Genomic DNA, 21,689 nt, shown 5'->3' with positions numbered 1-21,689 from the left:
TGCTGAGTTTTTCCAGCATTGTCTGTTGTTATTTCGGATTTTCAGCATTCCACAGTATTTTGCTATCGTATTAGCAACCTAGCAAACTGTCAAGGATCCGAATCTAATTAAGTCAAATCTACTAAGGTTCAGTGCTGATTGAAATTGTTTAGACTTGTTGAATTCCCTTTTGTCTCTGCTCTACCATTGCAGGAAGTAATTCAAAGTGGGTAAGTTTTGATTAATTGCAAGGAATACCTTTTATTTTAATCTTCCTTCATGCAAGTTTGAATATCAAATCAAAATGAGACTTATTACCAGGCTAGTGTCCTATATTCTTCAGATTCTTACGTTGCTGTGCTGCAATAAGAGTTGAGCGTTTATAGGGGCTTCATGAGGTTAATTTCTCATGTGAAGTTTTTAATGAAGGACTTGTGTTCAGGAGCTACTGAATACAACAGTGAAGACTCTGAACCCTCTTGTAAAATAGTTGTTGCTAAGTAATAAAGTCATAACGGCACAGAAGGAGGCCATTCGGCCCATTGAGTCCGTGCTGGCAAATTTTGCACATCACTAAATTAAATAGCCTCACAAAAGTGCATAATGAAGGAAATATCATCCACAAACATTGGCAAATTCTGTTCAACTATACATGCAAAGCAACAATCATCCACAGCGTTTTAAACACTTCTGGTGTCTGGTATCTTTGAAACCATACAAAATTATACATTAGCAAAACAGCCACTTGCAATATCTAGCACGAAACAGCTCTATTAAATTTACATTAACTTTCAGTATTTAGTTCACATCTGTAATGGGCCATAATTTGTTGTAGGAGCAAATCTAATGGCGTCTGCCGTTAGTTAGACTTGCCCTTGCACTTTTATGTTTTTACACTTTGTGTGGCAAGTTGCTGAACGGTGCGAGCTGATAACATCGCAGCGAGGGAAACTGGGCGTCTGGGACCTGCGTGAACAGGGCAACCAGTCAAATTGAAGGATTATGAAATTAACCGCGCAAGGACTGAGAAGCAAGTTTAAATTAGAGTGGGTGAATTCAATGCCAAATCAGGAACAGAAAGAGAAATAAAGAGAGGGAAAGATAAATTGGATTGAGAGAGAAAAAAAGAGACCGAAAGGAAAAGTAAATTTCTTTTTACATTTTCGAAATCTCCCAACAATTGAAACCTGAAGGAATGAGACTCCACACTTGTAATAGTTAATTTTCAGTGCCAGAGAGGTTGACTGGCAGTAATTAACACTTATCATATCGGTAAAAGGGTACTTAGACTGAAATGGACAAGACATAACTTTCTATGGCGTGTTTAATTCGTATCTACCGTGCAAATACAGCAACTTCACGCCGTTCAGTGCATTTCAATGGTGAGGCAAACAGCGAGATGCTGTTTTCGTGAAGCTAACGGCGGAACGGCACATCTCGGACAGCAAAGTTTGGATTTCCGCGTTTAACCTCGTTCAACCTAGCCTAATGTTGCTGTAGCAATTGCGCATAAATATAGCCTCAGCATTATTTTGATAGCAAATTATAGACTAATGTGTTTGGTTTTGTTTTGCTAATTAATTCTTGCTCTTGTATAATTTTACTTATAACAAACTAGATTCCTGTAGTTGCTTTTCTTCCCGCTCCAGCACCATTACCTCTGGAGTACCCCAATTATCTATCCATGGCCCCTCCTATTTCTCATCTACATGCTGCCCCTTGGCGACATTATCCGAAAACACAGGTTCCAAATGTACGCCAATGTCACTCAGTTCTACCTCACCGCCACCTCTCGCAACCCCTCCACTGTCTCTGATTTGTCACGCTGCTTGTCCAACATCCAGTATTGCACGAGCCGAAATTTCTTCCAATTAACTATTGGGAAGACTGAAACCATTGTCTTTGGTCCCCGCCACAAAATCTATTCCCTAGCCACCAACTCCATCACACTCCCTGGCTACTGTCTGAGGCTGAAACAGACTTTTTGCAACCTTGGTGCCCTATTTGACCCTGAGCTGAGCTTCCGATCCTATATCCTCTCTATCACCCAGACTATCTACTTCCACCTCCGTAACATCACCTGTCTTTGCCTCTATCTCAGCTCATCTGTTGCTGAAACCCTCATCCATGCCTTTGTTACATCGAGACTCAACTATTCCAATGCACTCCTGGCCGGCTTCCATCTTGCACCCTCCGTAAACTTTAGCTCATCCAATACTCTGCTGCCCGTATCCTAATCGCACCAAGTCCTGTTCACCCATCATCCTTCTGCTCGCTGACCTACATTGGCTTCCTGTCCGGCAACGCTTCAATTTTAAAATTCTCAACCTTGTTTTCAAGTCCCTCCATGGTCTCATCTCTCCCTACCTCTGTAACCCACCCACCCCTACACTCCAAGATCTCTGCACTCCTCCAATCCTGGCCTCTTCTGCATCCCCAATTTTCTTCGCTGCACCATAGGTTGTTGTGCCTTCAGGCCCTAAACCTCTCTACCTCTCTCTCCTTTAAGACATTCCTTAAATCCTACCTCCTGTCCTAATATCTCCTTGTGTGGCTCTGTCAAATTTTTGTTTTATAATGCTCATGTGAAGCTCTTTGGGATGTTTTACTATGTTAAAGATGCTATATAATAACAAGTTGTTATGATTAATTCGTAGTTCTTAGCTTGAGCTATGTGGTCTTTCACTGAGGTATTTCTCAACCTATTCAGAGAGTTCTGGATCTGTCAGTGACCCAGACTAAAGCCAAAAGCAATCCTATAACAGTAGACATATTAACACTTGATATTATTTCTGGTGCATACCCCAATGGTAGAAGGTTTATGGTTCACCCATTGGCATGCTATCTCATGTGCTTCAAGCACAAGACCAAGTTCCCGTTCATAGGAAGCACAAGCCTGCCCATGGAAGCTGACTTTTCTATTGTTCTCAGCAAAGTTGCATTCCATGTTCCCTTTGGCTTCTCTCATCCCTTTTCTTGCATCTGTTTCTTTACTCTTTAAATTGATCTAATTTGTCTATTTTTCCATCCTTACGCTCTCCTAAGATGGAATGCAAAACTGACTGGTCCCATGCTATTGAGGCAAGTCAGTTTGAACAATGGGTAAGACTGGATTCTAGCATTGTAGTATTATTTTAAAGTGCACCAAGACCTTATATCACCATTTGTTTACTGTGTATCTTTTTGAAAAAGGCTCTGTTACTTGGGATATTCTCCGCAATATTTCATCCCCTGATCATTTTTGCTTCTCGTTACTTTTTCTCACCTTTTTTTTAACCTGTTTTTTGCTCTTTACAATTTATCCAGTGTTCTTACTTTTTCTGTCCTAATTTTTTCCTCATTTAAGTGGTCCCATTCAAGTTAGGCAAGTCAGTTTTAGCAATAGATAAACCTGGAACTGAAACTTTTAGTCCTCAGATTGAAAGTCAACCACACTCGGCTGCTTGAGGTGCTGTGGCAGACTTCCTTACATTTTTACTAAAAACAGTGAAACTCTTATTTGTCTCTCCAAGAATGCACATGCAATAAATTAAATAGAGTTAAAGGTGGTTACTTCCTCAAACTTGTGCTTGGACTGAATTGTTTATTGTTGATATGCAGATGGCATTAAATATACTTTGGAATATTAAAGCAGAAAAAAATAGTTTTCTGTGGATTACAGAAAGCAGACATTGTATTGGATTTCCCAGTTGCCAGCAACCAGAAGCAGTTCTGCCACCAATATTTTGGTAGCGATCAACTTAATGACAGAAGAGAAAAATGCCACCACCAAACTTCCGTCATGCCATCTCTTGAGTACCAACAGCAGGAAGTGACTGGTCATTCTCAAAAGGGGCGGGTCAGTTAGATTACTAATCCATTTCTGGAGTCATACCTGATAAGAAAGCGAGACCGCTGTGGTTGTCGGAGTCGGTCATCGCAGCCCCAGGGCATCACTGCAACAATTCCTCAGGGAGCTGTCCTTAGCTCAACCATCTTCAGCTGCTTCATCAATGACCTTCCTTCCATCATAAGGTCAAGAGTGGGGCTATTCGTTGACTTGTTCACGCTATTCAGCTCCATTCACACCTCCTCCAATAATGAATCAGCCCATGCCAGCCTACAGCAGGATCTGGATAACACCTGGGCATGGTGTGACAAGTAGCAGATAACATTTATGCCACACAAGTGTCAAGTAATAACCATTTTGAATAGGAGAAAGCCCAGCCATCTCCTCTTGACCTTCAGTGACACCACCATTACAGTTCCCACACTATCAACATCTTCGGAGACACCATGGATCAGAAGCTTTATTAGACCAGCCAATTCAACACAGTAGGTTGGGTACTCTGCAACAAATGGCTTACCTCCTCAAGTCTCAGTGCCTTTTCATATCTACATGGCTCAGATCAGGAGTGTGATGGAATACTCACCACTCGCCTGGATGGGCACAACCACAACAACAACAACAGACCAGCAATTCGAGCGAATTAGCGGAAACTGTACGCCTGTGTTAGTACCAATGGCAGAAACATCACTGCTTCCCAGCAGTGGTAATTCTTGCCAACTTACTGCACTTTTGCAGTGCAGTTATCTAAAACATCTGAAAACCTGGCTGACTCTATTCAGCTGACTTTTTTGTATGGCAGATTGGGGGCTGGAATTTAGAAAATATCTATTCTTACACAATTTTAGCATCCTGACCCTTCTATTAAATGGTTTTTTAAATATGGGGAAGAAATTCCTCGGCCCTTCTAATGCACCCCTGCAGTAACTCTGGTAGAGGGGCCAGAAAATAGGTTGGGACCCAGATTCTCTGGGTGGTGCTCAGTTTTATTGGTAATCAGTGTGTCCCACTTGCTGGAAGTGACATGAGGAAAGATTTCTGCTGTTCACTATCGATAGTGTTATTGTAAGCATGTGTATAAAGAATTGGTTTCTGATTTTCCCATCAAAGCTAACAGTGAAAATCTTTCAGAACGGTTAGGAAGGTGCTGGTAGCCCTATCGTGGTATTTTCATGCCATATTTACTATCATTGCAGCATAAATGTGGCATGAAAATCTTGGTGTAAAAGAGGTATTAAATGTGCTAGTATTTTACTTGGCATGGTTGTAGCAATTTTAAAAACCTTGCTGTGTGGAGTTTAAACAAGGCATGAGTCACACTAATTATAAAGAGGTGTGATGCTCCACTTTAATGTGGTACCAATATATTTCACATTGGTGGTTCCTGAAACAGCTGCAGGATATTTGCTTAACTTTAAAAGGAGAGTTTCGTTGCATTTCGGCAGGAAAATGGGGAGAAATAAGTACCAAGCATCTGAGGAGAACGGTTTTTTAAAGTAATATTTTATGCCACAAAGTCAATTCATTTTAAATAAATCAGGAATTTGTGTGTGGCTACTGTGATTTAGCTCTGCCTGACAAAGATATAATTAGATAGCAAAATACTGTGGATGCTGGAAATCTGAAATAACAACAGAAAATGCTGGAAAAACTCAGCAGGCCAGGCAGCATCCGTGGAGAGAGAAACAGAGTTAACGTTTCAGGTCGAAGACCTTTCGTCAGTTCTGACGAAAGGTCTTCGACCTGAAACGTTAACTCTGTTTTTCTCTCCACGGATGCTGCCTGGCCTGCTGAGTTTTTCCAGCATTTTCTGTTGTTATTAAAGATATAATTAGATTGTGAGGAAGGATTGGTAGATCAGCTGATTATTTCAGAAATTAAGTAATCAGGCCAGTGCACCCTCTGCTGGCAACAATCATAATGAATCGCTTACAGTAAAGACGGTAAACAATTTATTTTATAAAACTATACACACCAAATAACGCTGTGCAAAGGGATCCATCTCTGTTTATCATGCAAAAAAAAAATTGGTAAAATGTGCTAGCTTGTCATTTGAATCCCATTTAAAATACTGTATTGTATTTTCTTCAGTTTGGCTGTACAAATAGCAACACTTATTATGTAACTTTATTATACATTTTTCATGGAAATATTACATTTTACATTACAGTTGGGAGGAACTGAGCAACAGTGAGTTAGAAGCAGGTTTGTTAATTATTTAACAATCATAGTGTTTCAGCTGAGAAAATAGATGGATTTAAAGTGTGTGTATATATAACCTTATTAAAAATCTTGCGTCGGTCACGTGCTCTATTAAACCACACTACACAAACATTTTAATGGGAATATCAATGTTAAAATGTCAACACTTGCTGTGACATGTTTAATTATTATCAGTATGCTACAAGTTGGCGCTCTAATGGGAATGACAACACTGGCCTGTCACAAAACTAGGAGGCACTCTACTGGGAATTCTAATATCAAATGGGAATGCTGCTCTGAAGGATTATGTATCATGCCAATTTACTCGAAGCTTTCTGAGAAAAATTGTCTTTTACCGTTTTAAAAAATAAAAAGTAAGTATATTTTGAAAGGAAACATAGTCTCTGAGGGAAATGCATGGGATTGAAGAGAGAAGGGAGGAGGAAAACCGGTTGAAAGAGCCTCTGGCCTCTCAGCACACACTATCAAGAGGAGTGAGCAAAAGAGAAGAGGATGGAAGGTTAAGAATAAGGTGAGTGACAGCGTAGCAAGGGGGGAGGACACGGGCGGGGAAGATAGCTCAAAGTAGAAGAGGTTGGGATAGCAATGGGGTTGCGGGGTGATGGTAGGAAGGGGGGTAAGTAGTAGTGGATGTGATGGGAGCATGTGGGAGGAAAGGGAGCTGCTCACGGCCATGTTTGCTCTGCAAGCCCACCAGAAAAAGCAGTCTGGAGCCAACCATGGCTCCTTTTTTTGCCATGCCACCCACTACTTCCCACCTGAAAGCAGAAGAGTAAGATAGATCGAGAAGAGAAAGAGAGAGAGACAGAAGCAGAGGAGCAATAGCAGAGGAGGAAAAACAAATACAAAGACAATAGAGACAAGTAAGAGAGACTATACTTTTGAATTTGCCATGGAATGCTGTGGGAGATCCGCTAGTACTCTATTAATTACAGAAATCATATTAAGACGAGAAAGAGGCACACAGACAGAACGCATTTCCTCATGCCAATTTGAGTTCTTAAAAAAAACCAAAAACACTTCGATTATCATCTTAAACCTTTAATTATTACCTGATCATCATCTGAAATAAAAACAGAAAATGTTGGAAATACTCAGCAGGTCAGGCAGCATCTGTGGAGAGAGAGAAACAGAGTTAACGGGGTAGATTTTCTCAAACCTGTCGGGAAGAAGGCGGGACTTCCCCTTTCGGGTTTTTGACCCGCCTACTTCGACGTCTGGCCAATCCGCGCGATTTTCCCTTGATTGACCTTGTTGAGCGGGCTCAGTGGGCCAATTAAGGGCCACCCGGCAACAGGTGACGTCACAGACTGCAATTTCATCTGTCAAGAGTTCTTGACAGATGAAATATCAGTGTTTTACAGCTGTTTGAAGCTGTGAAACACTGACACTCTTGAGTTCTAACATAAGTCCTTCTGCACAGACTCAGTTAGAACTCACACCGGCACTCAAAGCTGAAGGCTGTCACTTTTGACAGATCGCAGCCATTCAGCTTTCAGTTCCGGCTGAGTGATGCGCTCCCGACAGCTACAGGAAGAAAGGCTGTTAAGGTAAGTACAGGTAAGTAAAAGTTCTTTACACACTTTAGACACACCAAACACACTTACCTTTGTACTCATGCACCCATCACTCACCTGAGCACCAACATCGCGACCCCTCCAACTCCTTCAACCCGACGGCCCACCTGCTCTAACCTGGCGTGGTTTGGAGCCGTCGAGAAACCCACACGAAACCCCTCAAAATAGGGATTAGGTTAAAAACTGCCTGTTAACTAGCTGTTAACAGGCAGTTAATTGGCACTAATCCCTTCCCGCCTGGTTTCGGCGGGTCCCAGAGTGGGGCGGGTACCCGCCGCCCTGAAACTTACGTGGGGCGGGGTTTTGGGAGGGATGGTGTCGGGACCCCCAAATTCGGGATTCCCCCCGCCACACGCCTGAAACCCCGCCTGACGGCTCCACGAAAATCTAGCCCAACGTTTCAGGTCAAAGACCTATCGTCTGTATCATTTTGATAGTTATAAAATGTAAACATTCTAATTATTGACGTGTGTGTGAAAAAAAGCAGGAGAGAGTCACATAGTAAGAATACATCTGAGAATCAGGCTATCTATAGAAAGGTCAGCGGAGAAGTGAATGGCAGCCAACATAAAAGGTAATCCAAAAGTCTTCTATAGGCATATATAAATAATAAAAGGATAGTAAGAGGAGGGGTGGGGCTGATTGGATCAATTGGAGACCTCTGCATGAAGGCAGAGGGTATGGCTGAGGTACTAAATGAATACTTTGCATCTGTCTTCTCCAAGGAAGAGGATGCTGCCATAGACATAGTGAAGGAGGAGGTAGTGGAAATACATGATAGGATAACAATTGATAAAGAGGAGGTATTAGAAAAGCTGGCTGTACTTAAAGTAGATAAATCACCAGGAGCGGATGGATTGCATCCTAGGATGCTGAGGGAATTGAGGGAGGAAATCGTGGAGGTACTGGCCATAATATTCCAATCCTCCTTAGATACGGGGGTGGTGCCAGAGGACTGGAGAATTGCAAATGTTACACCCTTGTTCAAAAAAGGGTGTAAAGATAAACCCAGCAACGACAGGCCAATCAGTTTGACCTCGGTAGTGGGGAAGTAATCAGGGACAAAATTAGCAGTCACTTGGACAAGTGTGGATTAATTAAGGAAAGCCAGCATGGATTTGTTGAAGGCAAATCGTGTTTAACTAACTTGATTGAGTTCTTTGAGGTAACAGAGAGGGTTGATGAGGGTAATGCAGTTGACGTAGTGTACATGGATTTCCAAAAGACGTTCGACAAAGTGCCACATAATAGGCTTGCCAGCAAAATTGAAGCCCATGGAATAAAAGGGACAGTGGCAGCATGGATACAGAATTGGCTAAGTGATAGGAAACGGGGAGTACTGGTGAACGGTTGTTTTTTGGACTGGAGGAAGGTGTTCCCCAGGGGTCGGTTCTAGGACCACTGCTTTTCTTGATATATATTAATGACTTGGACGTGGGTGTACAGGGCACAATTTCAAAATTTGCAGTTGACACAAAACTTGGAAGTATAGTGAGGAGGAGAGTGATAGACTTCAGGAAGACATAGACAGGTTGGTGAAATGGGCGGACACGTGACAGATGAAATTTAATGCAGAAAAGTGTGAAGTTATACATTTTAGTAGAAAGAATGAGGAGAGGACATATAAACTAAATGGTACAATCCTGAAGGGGATGCACGAACAGAGAGACCTGGGGGTATGTGTGCACAAATCATTGAAGATGGCAGGGCAGGTTGAGAAAGCAGTAAAAAAAGGCTTATGGGATCCTGGGCTTCATAAATAGAGGTATAGAGTATAAAAGTGTGGAAATTATGCTGAACCTGTATAAAACACTGGTTCAGCCCCAACTGGAGTACTGTGTCCAATTTTGGGCACCACACTTTAGGAAGGATGTGAAGGCCTTAGAGAAGGTGCAGAAAAGATTTACGAGAATGATTCCAGGAATGAGGGATTTCAGTTACGTTGACAGACTGGAGAAGCTGGGGTTGTTCTCCTTGGAGCAGAGAAGATTGAGAGGAGATTTGATAGAGGTGTTAAAAATTATGAGGAGTCTGGACAGAGTAGATAGAGAGAAATTGTTCCCATTGGCAGAAGGGTCAAGAACCAGAGGACACAGATTTAAGGTGGTTGGCAAAAGAACCAAAGGTGACGTAAAAAAAACCTGTTTTATACAGCGAGTGGTTAAGATCTGGAATGCACTGCCTGAAAGCGTGGTGGAGGCAGATTCAATCATGGCTTTCAAAAGGGAGTTGGATAAGTATCTGAAGGAAAGAAATTTGCAGGGCTCAAGGGAAAGGGCTGGGGAGTGGGACTAGTTGAAGTGCTCTTGCAGAGAGCCGATACGGGCTCGACGGGCCAAATGGCCGCCTTCCGTGCTGTAACCATTCCATGATTCTATATGTACATTTTCTCCTCTTTAGTCTAGAAATGTTGTTGAGGCCAATTGTAACCCATCCACAGACCCATATGTCAGCATTAAAACAAGTACAAATTTTTCATACTGCAGTAAAATTACCACACAAGTATTTTCCTACAGGGGACACTAAATGGCGATCAGGAACAACTACTTTCTTTCCTTTTTCCTAGCCTGAAGATTCTAAGGCCAGAAATGTAAGGGTTTAGGGAAAAGGCAGGGAAATGGGACTAAATGATAGCTCACACAGGCACAGGCACAGGCCCAATGAGCCGCATAGCTTCCTTTTGAGCTGTGAAAGTCTATGCCCCTACGGTACAGCTGTCCATGAGTCTTCAGGATATTGGAATGCGTATCTGACCCTGCATTCAAACTGCATACAAATTGTAGACCATTTATACTTGCAAGAGGCATGAGTAAGTCTTCCTCAGTACAGTACACTTCACATGGTGCAATTCATTAACTATGTCACTTATTTTGTAACTTAAATATAATTATTAAATGAAAAAATTCATTGCATAACGTTGAGTGCAGTTGAAATTAGGCATATATTACTTGTTTTACCTTGTACCTACCTGGAGGATTGAAAGGTATTAAACCGGTATTTACTTATTATTTATGGAACGACTTACTCGTAATTATGGAATCCATCCATCTTGCAACTGATGGTTGGAGCAGCGATTGACACATTTTGTATTTCTCATAAGTTAAACGAGGAAGGTTATCACTAATGTACTGCATATGAAAATTTTTTGTTTTACGAGCCTCAGAACATTGATATAAAAACAGAAAATGCTGGAAATACTCAGCAGGTCAGGCAGCATCTGTAGAGTGAGAAACAGATTTAACGTTTCAGGTCGATGACCCTTCATCAGAACTGGAGAAAGTTGGAGATGTAATGGGCAGAACTGGAAAAAGTTGGAGATGTAACAGGTTTTTAAGCAAGTGTAGGGGCAGGGAAAGGGGGGAGGGGAGGAAAGAACAAAAGGGAAGGTCTGTGATAGGATGGAAGGCAGGAGAGATTAAGAGACAAGAGGGATGATGGTGCAAGGCAAAAGGAGATGGTAATGGGACAAGTTAAGAAACAATAGATGGGTCTAGATGAAGTGTAAATGGCAATGGCAGAATGATCGACAGCTGCCATGTGAGAGAGAAATTTTAAAAAAATGATAGGGGCAGAGGTTATGGTCTGAAATTGTTGAACTCGATGTTGAGTCCAGAAGGCTGTAAAATGCCTAATTGAAAGATGAGGTGCTGTTCCTCGAGCTTACGTTGAACTTCATTGGAAGAGTGTAAGAGGCCAAGGACGGAGAGGTCAGAGTGGGAGTGGAGCAGAGAATTAAAGTGACAGGCGACCGGAAGCTCAGGGTCACCCTTACGGACTGAACGGAGGTGTTCTGCAAAGCGGTCACCCAATTTGCGTTTGGTCTCCCCAATGTAGAGGAGACTGCATCGTGAGCAGCGAATACAGTATACTAAATTGCAAGAAGTACAAGTAAATTGCTGTTTCACCTGGAAGTGGTGTTTGGGGCCCTGGACAGTGGGAAGGGAGGAGGTAAAAGGGCATCTCAGAACATTGATGCTTTTTTGAAAAAAATCCTGATTTTAATTATCTCCACTATTAAGTAAAGGCAGAATTGAGTTTACTTCCTAAATACTGGTTGTTGTCCAACACTATTGCAATGCTATAGGGGTTTTTTGGATGCTTTTCCCCTGCAGGATAAACCATTACAATCTACACCGATCTTTTCAGAAAAGAAACATTTAATATGTGGCAAAGCCCAAGAGTGTGCATTTAGATCAATACCACCTCAGTTACTTTCTTTTAGTTGTCCTGTTTCCTTTGTCCAACAGTCAACGCCGCCTATTTCTAAAGGAGAAGATCAATAACTTCAATACATGAGCAGTATCAATTGTGCTTTAAAATCAATGATTTACAATTATATAATATTTTAATAGTGATAGTAAATATCTTTTTAGTTTTTGTTTTGATTTGTTTTGCAACGCCAGTCTGTCAGAAATGTCCCTCAAATCTTTTAAGTAAAAGTTCATTTGAATGCCTTTAATGATTTATAAATGGAAAAGACATGGCTTTAGGTTAAGATGTAATTTTTAAAGGAAAGATACCAGTAGAGTAAGGGCATCGGTTGGAGCATGGTTAGTACTTCCCTTTCACCTCTAGGACCTGAGTTTGAATCCAGCACAGACTGACAGAAAGAACGTCTCCTCCCCATAAGGGTACTTTATGAAATAATGCGTGCTGTTCACAACGCAAAATTATCAGTCACAACCAGGAGCCTGTCTGGATCGAGTGGAAAATGGAAATATTCTCGCAGGAGGGGACGGCCTTCTGAGGCTGAGGACGGGGCCTGTTGTTTTGGGAAAGTAGAGACAGATTTATTCTGCAGCTGTTTGTGCTTGACTTGATTTGGATGTTATTAATGCTGTCGCTCGAAGTCACAGCGTGTAAGCGCATCATATCCTAGCAGTGCCATTCTCCACAATTATCAACAAACGCGCTTAGCAAAAAACTTTTAACAAGTTTATGTAGGTTAGAAGTCAGAGATTATATATTAGAAAATAATGATGATTTTTATAGTGCCATGAGCCAATGAATGTGTTCTAAATAATTTTACATGGGATGCAACTTTCAACTGCTGTGCCGTATTGGCCGCCAATTATACAGCCCACCTGATTTTCCTTTCCATCGAAGTTAATTGATAGGAAAATCGGGTGAGGTGTATAACAGGCAGCAGATCAACTACCGCCTGCTTTACACCTCTGCCAAAATTGACAGTTCCACGCTTAGTGTCTGAATCCAGAAGCTTTATTTAAATATTGTCCAAATTCACTGTATATTAGCTTACAGCTTTTTATGGAATTCTCTAGTTTGTTTGGTTCTTCTTTGTACTTTCTGGGATTTATGTTTTAACAGGAAGGGCCAGGGGATTGGTCAACACTGGATGCGGAGGTTTTAATGAAGGAAGATGAGATATGTGGAACCAAAAGTCCAACACCACATAAAATCCTGTTAGACACCCGTTTTGAATTGCCTTTTGGTAAGTACCTTTGAACCACATTTGGATGGGGAGCGACAAATTGTTTAGAATATAGTTAAAAAACTGAAACAGCTCCATAGCATAAGCTTAAAAAATGGTGAAGCCTGAAATTAAAAACAGAAATTGATTAAAAAAAATATCTTGTACACAGTACCTTTTTCCAGCACATTAAAATGTGTTTATACTATAAATCCATTGGTTGCCTCTTTCTGAGTAATATATACATTTGAGCTCTTGCCCTACTTCTGTTGTTTTCTTCCCACCATTTCTGTGTTATCATTCGGTCTTCTCCAGCCTGACTATGCCAGTTCTGATGAGTGTTCCCACTCGAAACATCAACTTTTAGTTCTTTTAGATACTGCTTTGAATTTGTAATATTTTCTGGTTTTATTCAGTCCATACAGAGGCTTGAGCATTGCATTAAATTGTAAAGCAAAAAGCAAAATACTGCAGATGCTGGAAATCTGAAATAAAAGCAGGAAATGCTGGAAACGCTCAGCTTCCTCTCTCTGTAGATGCTGCCTGACGTACTGAGTGTTTTCAGCATTGGATTGCACAGAACATTATCAGTACAGTGCCTTTTGTCAATAGCTAGGTAGACCGTATAACTGCATGGTGATGAGTTATGTCTTTAGCTGCAAGTTTTACAATAAATAATAGACAGATTACACTGCCTGAACCTGTATTTATTAAATGAATGGAAGTAAAGCTGGCGAAAGAAAGTAAGCATTGCTGCTTTGTTATTAACATTGTTTGAAGCATTCTTTGTTTATCATCATGAAAAATGTAATACATTTTTTGTATATATGTGATTATTAAATATTGTAGTTTACCCATGTCATGTTCATTTCCATTGGAAAGGAAAAGTTTCAGTGTTGTGTGAATGAATAACTGATGATATTTTGAAGGTTAATATAATAGATGGGGAATGGTCTGATAATTCACTATCTCTTTTTAGAAATTAGACAATTTAAATAAAGTTGTTTAACTGGCAATGCCTCACTGTGTTTCTCATGCATAAAATGAAAAAGGTTTCATACTCAAATCATTAGCTTTCTTCGGGTGGTAATTTAATTATGGAGGAACATCTATTCCCCATTTATACTAATTTTATAAATATTTGAAAACTTTCATGCTCAGCCTTGTTCATTTCTTTCATAGCAGAATTTCCACAATGTGAATAGTCTAGTAGATTGAAACTAGTGTTGTTGGCCAGTCACTGAAAGCAAACATGCAGGTGCAGCAAGCAGTTCGGAAGGCAAATGGTATGTTGGCCTTCATTGCAAGAGGATTTGAGTACAGGAGCAAGGATGTCTTACTACTGTTGTACAGGGCCTTGGTGAGACCACACCTGGAGTACTGTGTACAGTTTTGGTCTCCTTACCTAAGAAAGGATATACTTGCCATAGAGGGAGTGCAGCGAAGGTTCACCAGACTGATTCCTGGGATGGCAGGACTGTCGTATGAGGAGAGATTGGGTCGAATAGCCCTGTATTCACTAGAGTTTAGAAGAATGAGAGGGGATCTCATTGAAACGTATAAAGTTCTGACAGGGCTAGACAGACTGGATGCAGGGAGGCTGTTTACCCTGGCTGGGGGGTCTAGAATGAGGGGTCACAGGCCTAGAAATTCACTGGCCTTAGCGCCGCTTTTGAGGCGCTAGAGGGCCTAGCGCCGAAGTTATGTCCAGTTTAGAAATTGACAGGGGCCCTAAATCGGCGTTAGGCCGGTAGCGCTGCGCCGGCACCGATGACGTCATCGGTGTGCGCAGCGTCCCGGTTGCCATGGTAACCCGCCCGAACTCGGAAATTGAGTTGCGGCCGCCTCGCCCGTGGCAGCCGCAAGCAACGTTCTGGCAGAGGTGCCTTACAGAACTTTGCGCCGGCGCATTAAAGGCCCCGCGGCGGCCGGCCGCTTTCCCGCCGGCCGCCTGGCCGCAGCTCCCTCCCCGGACTTCCCCGCCCCCCCCCCCCCCCCCCCCCGGAACAGAAGCAAGCCCGGCACTTGTCCGAGGTGCCGGGCTCATTTTTAAAAAGATTATCGCGGGCCGCGGCCGGGTGCAGGCAGCTCCTCCTTAACGGAAGGAGGAGGCCTGCACTTCCCGAGCCTGCCGCACCGCAGCGGGCGCCGCAGCGCCGGAATAGCGCCGCAATGCGGCGCGTGGTGCCAGTTTTGAGGCGCTGAGACCCCTCAGTAGCGCCGGCAGCCGTTTGGGCGCGGCGCTACTGAATTTTTGGCGCGCGCAGGGGGACTTAGCGCCGGCACTAACTTCCGGCACTAAAGCCCTCGCTGCGCCAAAACCGAATTTCTAGGCCACAGTCTCAGGATACGGGGTAGGACATTTAGGACTGAGATGAGGAGAAATTTCTTCACTCAGAGGGTGGTGAACCTGTGGAATTTTCTACCACAGAAGCATGTGGAGGCCAAGTCACTGAATATATTTAAGAAAGAGATAGATAGATTTCTAGACACAAAAGGCATCAAGGGGTATGGGGAGAGAGCGGGAATATGGTATTGAGATAGAAGATCAGCCATGATCATGTTGAATGGCGGAGCAGGCTCGAAATGCCAAATGGCCTACTCCTCCTATTTTTCTATGTTTCTAATACATTAGTTCTTTCCTTGCCAGTGAAAATCACAACAGCAGCAGCATTTAATATGGAAAAATGTCCCAAGGTGGTCACAGAGGCATAATAAAAAAATCAATGGATGCCAAGCCAAAGAAAGTCACATCAAAAGATAGGTTTTAACAAGGGTCTTCAAGGAGAAAAGGGAGGTGGAGAGGCAAAGGGGCTTGGGCTAGAAATTCTAGAGCATGGAGCCTAAATAGCTGAAGATACAGCTGCCAATCCTGGGGCAAAAGGAGATGAGATGCACAAAAGACCAGAGTTGGAGGAATGTAGAGCTGTGGGTTGTAGGGCTAAGGTGAGTTACAGAGATGAGGAAAGTTGTGAAGGGTTTTAACTTTCATTATTTTGGGATCTGGAGCCAGGAAAGGGGTGTTGGTGAATGCGACCTGGTGCAGGATATGATACAGGCAGCAGAGATTTGAATAATGTTTATGGAGAGTGCAAGATGAGAGACCGGCCAGGAGAGCATTATAATACTCATGTCTGGAGGAGACAAAGACATGGAGGAGGGTTTCAGCAGCAGATGGACTGAGGGTAGGGATGGAGGTGGGCATTGTTCTGGAGGTGGAAGTAGGCAGTCTTTATGATTTGGAGTCAGAAGCTCAGCATAGGATGCCGAAGTTGCGAAGAGTCTGATTCAGCCAGAGGCGATGGCCAGGAGGGTGATGAAATCGGTGGAAAGGTTACGGCCACATGGGGCTGAAGGTGATGTCTTCGGCCTTCCCAATCTTTCAATGAAGAAAATTGCAGCTCATCCAAAACAGACAAGTAATGTGAAAACACAGAGGCAGTAGGTGGGGTTTAGAGAGGTGGTAGAGCGGTAGATCCCGTCCTCATGTCTGTGGATGAGGACGAGGATGGGGCCAAGGATAGATGTTTGGTAGACTGTGGAGGGCAAGAAGAAAAGCCATTGCTGGAAGTGATCTGACTATGACTGGATAGCTAAGAGTAAAACCAAGCAAGGGTAGTCCCACTGAGTGAGCTGGACATCGGTGGAGAGGCATTGGAGGAGTGTCAATCATGTCAAAGGCTGCAAAGAGGTTGAAGAGAACAAGGAGTGGGGGGTTAATGCATCATGGTCACAGTTACATTGGTTGTCATTTGTGACTTTGGTTAGGGCTGTTTTGGTGCTGTGCCAGTGATGGAAACCTGATTGGAGAGATTCAAACATGGAGTTGCGGGAAAGATGAGCATGAATTTGAGAGTTGGCAACATGTTCAAGGACTTTGGCAAGCAAAGGGAGATTGGAGATGGAGTGGTAGTTTGAAAGGACAGAGAGGTCAAGATTTTTGATGAGTAGGTGATGACAACAGTTTTGAAAGGGAGATGGACAGTTCCTGAGGACAGGGAATAATTTACAATGTCAGCTAGCATAGGGATCAGGAAAGGAAGTTGGGTGTGCCAAAGTTTAGTGTAAATGGGATCAAGTGAGCAGGAGGTGGGTCTCGTGGACAAGATGAGCTTGGAGATGGTATAAGGAAAGATGGGAGAGAAAGGAAACATAGGTGCAGATTCAAGGCTTGAGCAGGAAGGAGCCTGGGGGAAAGTTTTGACTTGGTGGGCAAGCGGAAGTGGGTGAAGCAGCAGAGGCAGCTGAATGGATAGCCTGAATCTTAGTGACAAAGAAGTCCATGAGCTCCTCAGACTTGTTAGAGGTGAGGTTGGAGGGTGTAGTGGAGAGGAGTTTAAGGGTTGGTAATGGAGTAGAGAAGTTGGGGGTTATGTTTGCTCCCCAGGTTCATATTGGTGTAATGGATGGTTTTGACTGAGGACAGCGAAGCCCGATAGTGTTTTATAACAAAAGTTTCTCTCTCCTTGATGGTCATGTGTTTTTGCAAAGTTAATTACTCCCCATCCAATACTGAACTGTATTACTTATATAACCAATGTACTAATGTTGTATAGCAATGTGCTGAAATCCTATAGTATTTTGAACCCTTACTCCTCAATCATTGTTGATCAACAATTTCTATTTGCCCCATTGTGGAAAGGACAAACTAAATTTTAACCACTAATCAATCACTTGCATCTCGTAGCTGTACCACCAGTAATGCAGTCACTATAGTAATTGTGTTATACTTTCGAATAGTTTTGAGCCAAAACATATTTACTTCTATTACCTGATTCATGGCAATGCTCCTATAATCATATTCTTTAGTTCTCGGTCTGCTTGCCTTTTTTTTATTTTTCCTTATTCTGGTTTTCATGGGTATTTTTGTCTTTCTACTCTTTAATTTTCTGTCTTTTGCCCACACACTCTTGTGTGTTGGCTTTTTATTTTGTCTGCTTCATCTATTTGATTCAGTGCGTCCTGTTTTTTCCAACTTCATGATCTTGATTTTATTCCCTTCATCCTTTATCTCTACTTGTTCCTTTTCTTTTGCTCCTTACCCAAGTCTACATTTCAAACTGCAATAGATTAAAAATATGCATGAAAAAATACATTTCAGCTATTTCTGTCATCTCCTGTTGTGCAGGAAAGCCCACAGAAGTCATTACTCATGGGAGGTATTTGATGTATCCATGTTGTGTTCATAACTCATATACAATACAGGAGCCTCTATAAAGATGAGGGCACTGCAATTGTGTGTTCTTTTTTGCTGGGGGGTTGGGGAGGGATTGGTTTGATGAGATAAAATGACCTGTCAAACCTCCTGTACTCTGAGGCCATAGCACCCCAGTACAATTTTAGTGGGCCAGCGTAAAAAGTTCACTCTTGAATTTTGTACTGATGAACCTAGCTTTTTTAAACTTGAGAAATATAATCTGTTGCAAACAGTTATGTAGTACCTTGTTCTCGTCTACCATCACCCTGCTACCCACAGGCCTATGATATAAAATTTGCTTGTAATGCTTTAATTTTTTTACTCATCGGGTTGTTTGTGTAGTTTAGCTGTCTGCAGGTCAACAATCTTTGGCCAACAGATGTTCGTATAAAATTGAATAGAGTCTGAAAATTGCGACATTTTAAATCAAGACTTAAGAATTATTTATTTATTGTGCAAATTTTAAAATTGTAAGCTTCTTTGAAGTAATTACAGCTTTGTTACTTATGCAGGTACAAGTCTTTGATCTGACTGCAAGTGAGATGATGAATTATAATATCTGTATTAATTAGATCTTAAATAATGGACTTGCTTTTGTGAGGCTATTATTTGAAGAGCCACTGTATTCTTAACAGATATCAATGTTTATTGCACTTTATATAACTGCAAATGAGTTGCTCTAATCAAAGCCAAACCAGTACAAAGTGGTTTTCATAGAACCATATACTGTAATGATACAGCATGAAGGAGGCCATTCGGCCCATTGTGCCTGTGCCGGCTCTTCAGTAGAGCTATCCAATTAATCCCAGTCCCCTGCTCTTTCCCCATACCCCTGTAAATGTTTTCCCTTCAAGTATTTATCCAATTCCCTTTTGAAAGTTACTATTGAATCTGCTTCCTCCACCCTTTCAGGCAGTACATTCCAGATCACAACTCGCTACGTAAAACTATTTTTCCTCAGGTCGCCTCTGGTTCTTTTGGTAATCACCTTATATCTGTGTCCTCTGGTTACCGACCCTTCTGTCACTGGAAACAGTTTCTCCTTATTTATTCTATGAAAACCGTTCGTGATTTTGAACACCTCTATCAAATCTCCTCTTCTCTATTCTAAGGAGAACAACCCCAGCTTCTCCAGTCTCTCCAAATAACTGAAGTCCCTCATCCATGGTACCATTCCAGTAAATCTCCTCTGCACCCTTTCCAAGGCCTTGACATCCTTCCTAAAGTGTGGTGCCAAGAAGTGAACGCAGTTCTCCAGCTGAGGCCTAACCAATGTTTTATAAAGGTTTAGCATAACTTCCTTGCTTTTCCCTACACTTCCTTGTGTCGGGACCGGGTGCTAGGGTTTGGATGATCAGCCATGATCTCGTTGAATGGCCGAGCAGGCTCGAAGGGCCGAATGGCCTACTCCTGCTCCTAGTTTCTATGTTTCTATGTTTTGTACTCTATTCCTCTAATAATAAACCCAAGGATCCCGTATGCTTTTTTAACAGCCTGCTCAATTTGTCCTGCCACCTGCAAAGATTTGTGCACTTACACAAGTTAAGAAACAAAAGATGACTCTAGATGAGGTGTGAATGATGATAGCAGCATCATTAACAGCTACCATGTGAGAAAACAAGAGAAAAAAATTAAAAAATATAAAGAAATACAGGGGCCGAGGTTATAGTCTGAAATTGTTGAACTCGATGTCGAGTCCAGAAGGCTGTAAAGTGCCTAATAGAAAGATGAGGTGCTGTTCCTCGAGCTTACGTTGAGCTTCGTTGGAACAGTGCAAGAGGCCGAGGACGGAGAGATCAGAGTGAGAGTGGAGGGGAGAATTAAAGTGACAGGTGATCGGAAGCTCTGGGTCACGCTTGCGGACTCACAGAATCACAGAAACCCCACAGTGCAGATAGAGGCCATTTCGGCCCATCGAGCCTGCACTGACACATATCCCACCCGATCCCCGTAACCCCTACACCAACACATATCCCACCCTATCCCCGTAACCCCACGTATTTAATCCCCCGAACACTAAGGGTCAATTTATCATAGCCAATCAACCTAACCCGCACATCTTTGGACGGAGGTTTTCTGCAAAGCGGTCCTTAATTTGTCCTATTACCTTTCCTTTTGCCTTGCACCATCATCCCTTTTGTCAGTCAATCTCTCCTGCTTTCCATCCTATCACAGACCTTCCTTTTGTTCTTTCCTCCCCTCCTCCCTGCCCCTGCTTAAAAATCTCTCTTCTCTAACCTGTTCCAGTTGTGACGAAGGGTCCCCGACTCGAAACGTTGACTCTGTTTCTCTCTCCTCGATGCTGCCTGACCTGCTGAGTGTTTCCAGCATTTTCTGTCATTATTTGTGTATTTGTATTTGTATTTGTTCAATATGCTAGTTAAAGGATAGCTGCAAATGCAGGAAAAAGAAATTATTTTTCTTTTAGTTGTTTTTATATTGATATTTATTTTTCCCTTTTCTCGTACCACCACTCCCGCCCGCTCCCCCCACCCCCACCCCGCCCTCCGGCCAAAAAACTTCAAACATGCTTTCCACAGTCGAGCAACCCTCCATGACCAAGTAGGTTAGATGATGTGCTCTGCCTCCACAATCAAATGGCGATGCCATACTGCAGGAAGGAAGTTTCATGATATTTGACGTACAGTAATTTCTTGCTCTGATTTAAGAGATTAAAGTGCACCCTGCAGCCAGAGATGGAAAATCAGTCAATAGTGGAATCTGACAGACTTGAAGTAATCAATTCTGTAAATGAATAATCAGTAAAAAAAAGAACTGGCAACAGGGAACAGATGTACCCATGCTGTAATTTGAACTGAGCAATAATAGGCACAGCAGTACGATGCGTAATTAAGATCAAACAGAATGAAACGACAGTCAAGCTACTTGTCCCCTACTGTAGGCTACTGTATGATTAGGTATCCATTATTGCTCTTTGATTGCAATTTTTGTAACTCGTCAGCCTTTTTTAAAAAAAAGCATTTTTTTACAATAGTTATCTGAATTATAGTTATGATTAGGATGCTCGTGTGGAGCATAAACACTGGCATAGAACAGTTGGGTCGAATGGCCTGTTTCTGTGCTGTAGACTCGATGTAACTTGATTAGTACTGCATGAGGAAACCGTCCTATTGCAAGGTCTAGAAGCTTTTGTTTGTGTTCTCTTTTCAGCAGGGCAATTAGGAATTATGCAGTTTGTTATGTTGGGTGCTCTAAATCTATTGGTATGCTGATGGCCTGGTATGGGATGTATTGTGTAGAATGATCACCCCCTTGGTCTGTGACTTACTGCTATATAGCTGGCCAGAGATTTAATCAACCTTTCTCTAGGCTTCTCCTAAAATGAACTTCCAATTCCTCCTGCACCTGATCTCTGGCTGCAGCTAATGCTATATTGTGCTGTACTCTTGTTCTATTGTGTGCACATATTGGTTGCCGCCCTGGAGCCGAACACAA

At 42.3% G+C, this 21,689-nt stretch overlaps 1 protein-coding gene across 12 annotated transcripts in view; it reads left to right on the top strand.

Annotated features, from left to right (window-relative positions):
* Positions 1 to 21,689, top strand: part of unc13bb (unc-13 homolog Bb (C. elegans)) — an 807,248-nt gene that overhangs the window by 405,882 nt on the left and 379,677 nt on the right. For all 12 annotated transcript variants that reach the window (XR_015074481.1, XM_085972924.1, XM_085972914.1 and 9 more), the window contains one exon: positions 12,934 to 13,057. Coding sequence is in view for 11 of the 12 variants with exons in the window: in XM_085972924.1 (XP_085829050.1) it covers positions 12,934 to 13,057 (124 nt within the window). In the remaining variant the exon portion in view is untranslated. The remainder of the gene's footprint in view (positions 1 to 12,933; positions 13,058 to 21,689) is intronic.

This window comes from Somniosus microcephalus, chromosome 2 (genome assembly GCF_052327205.1).
Source record: "Somniosus microcephalus isolate GS21.2 chromosome 2, FLI_Smic_1.0, whole genome shotgun sequence".
NCBI classification, from domain to species: Eukaryota; Metazoa; Chordata; class Chondrichthyes; order Squaliformes; family Somniosidae; genus Somniosus; species Somniosus microcephalus.
Note: the sequence above shows the minus strand (reverse complement) of the source record. Positions and strands in the feature narration are given on the sequence as shown.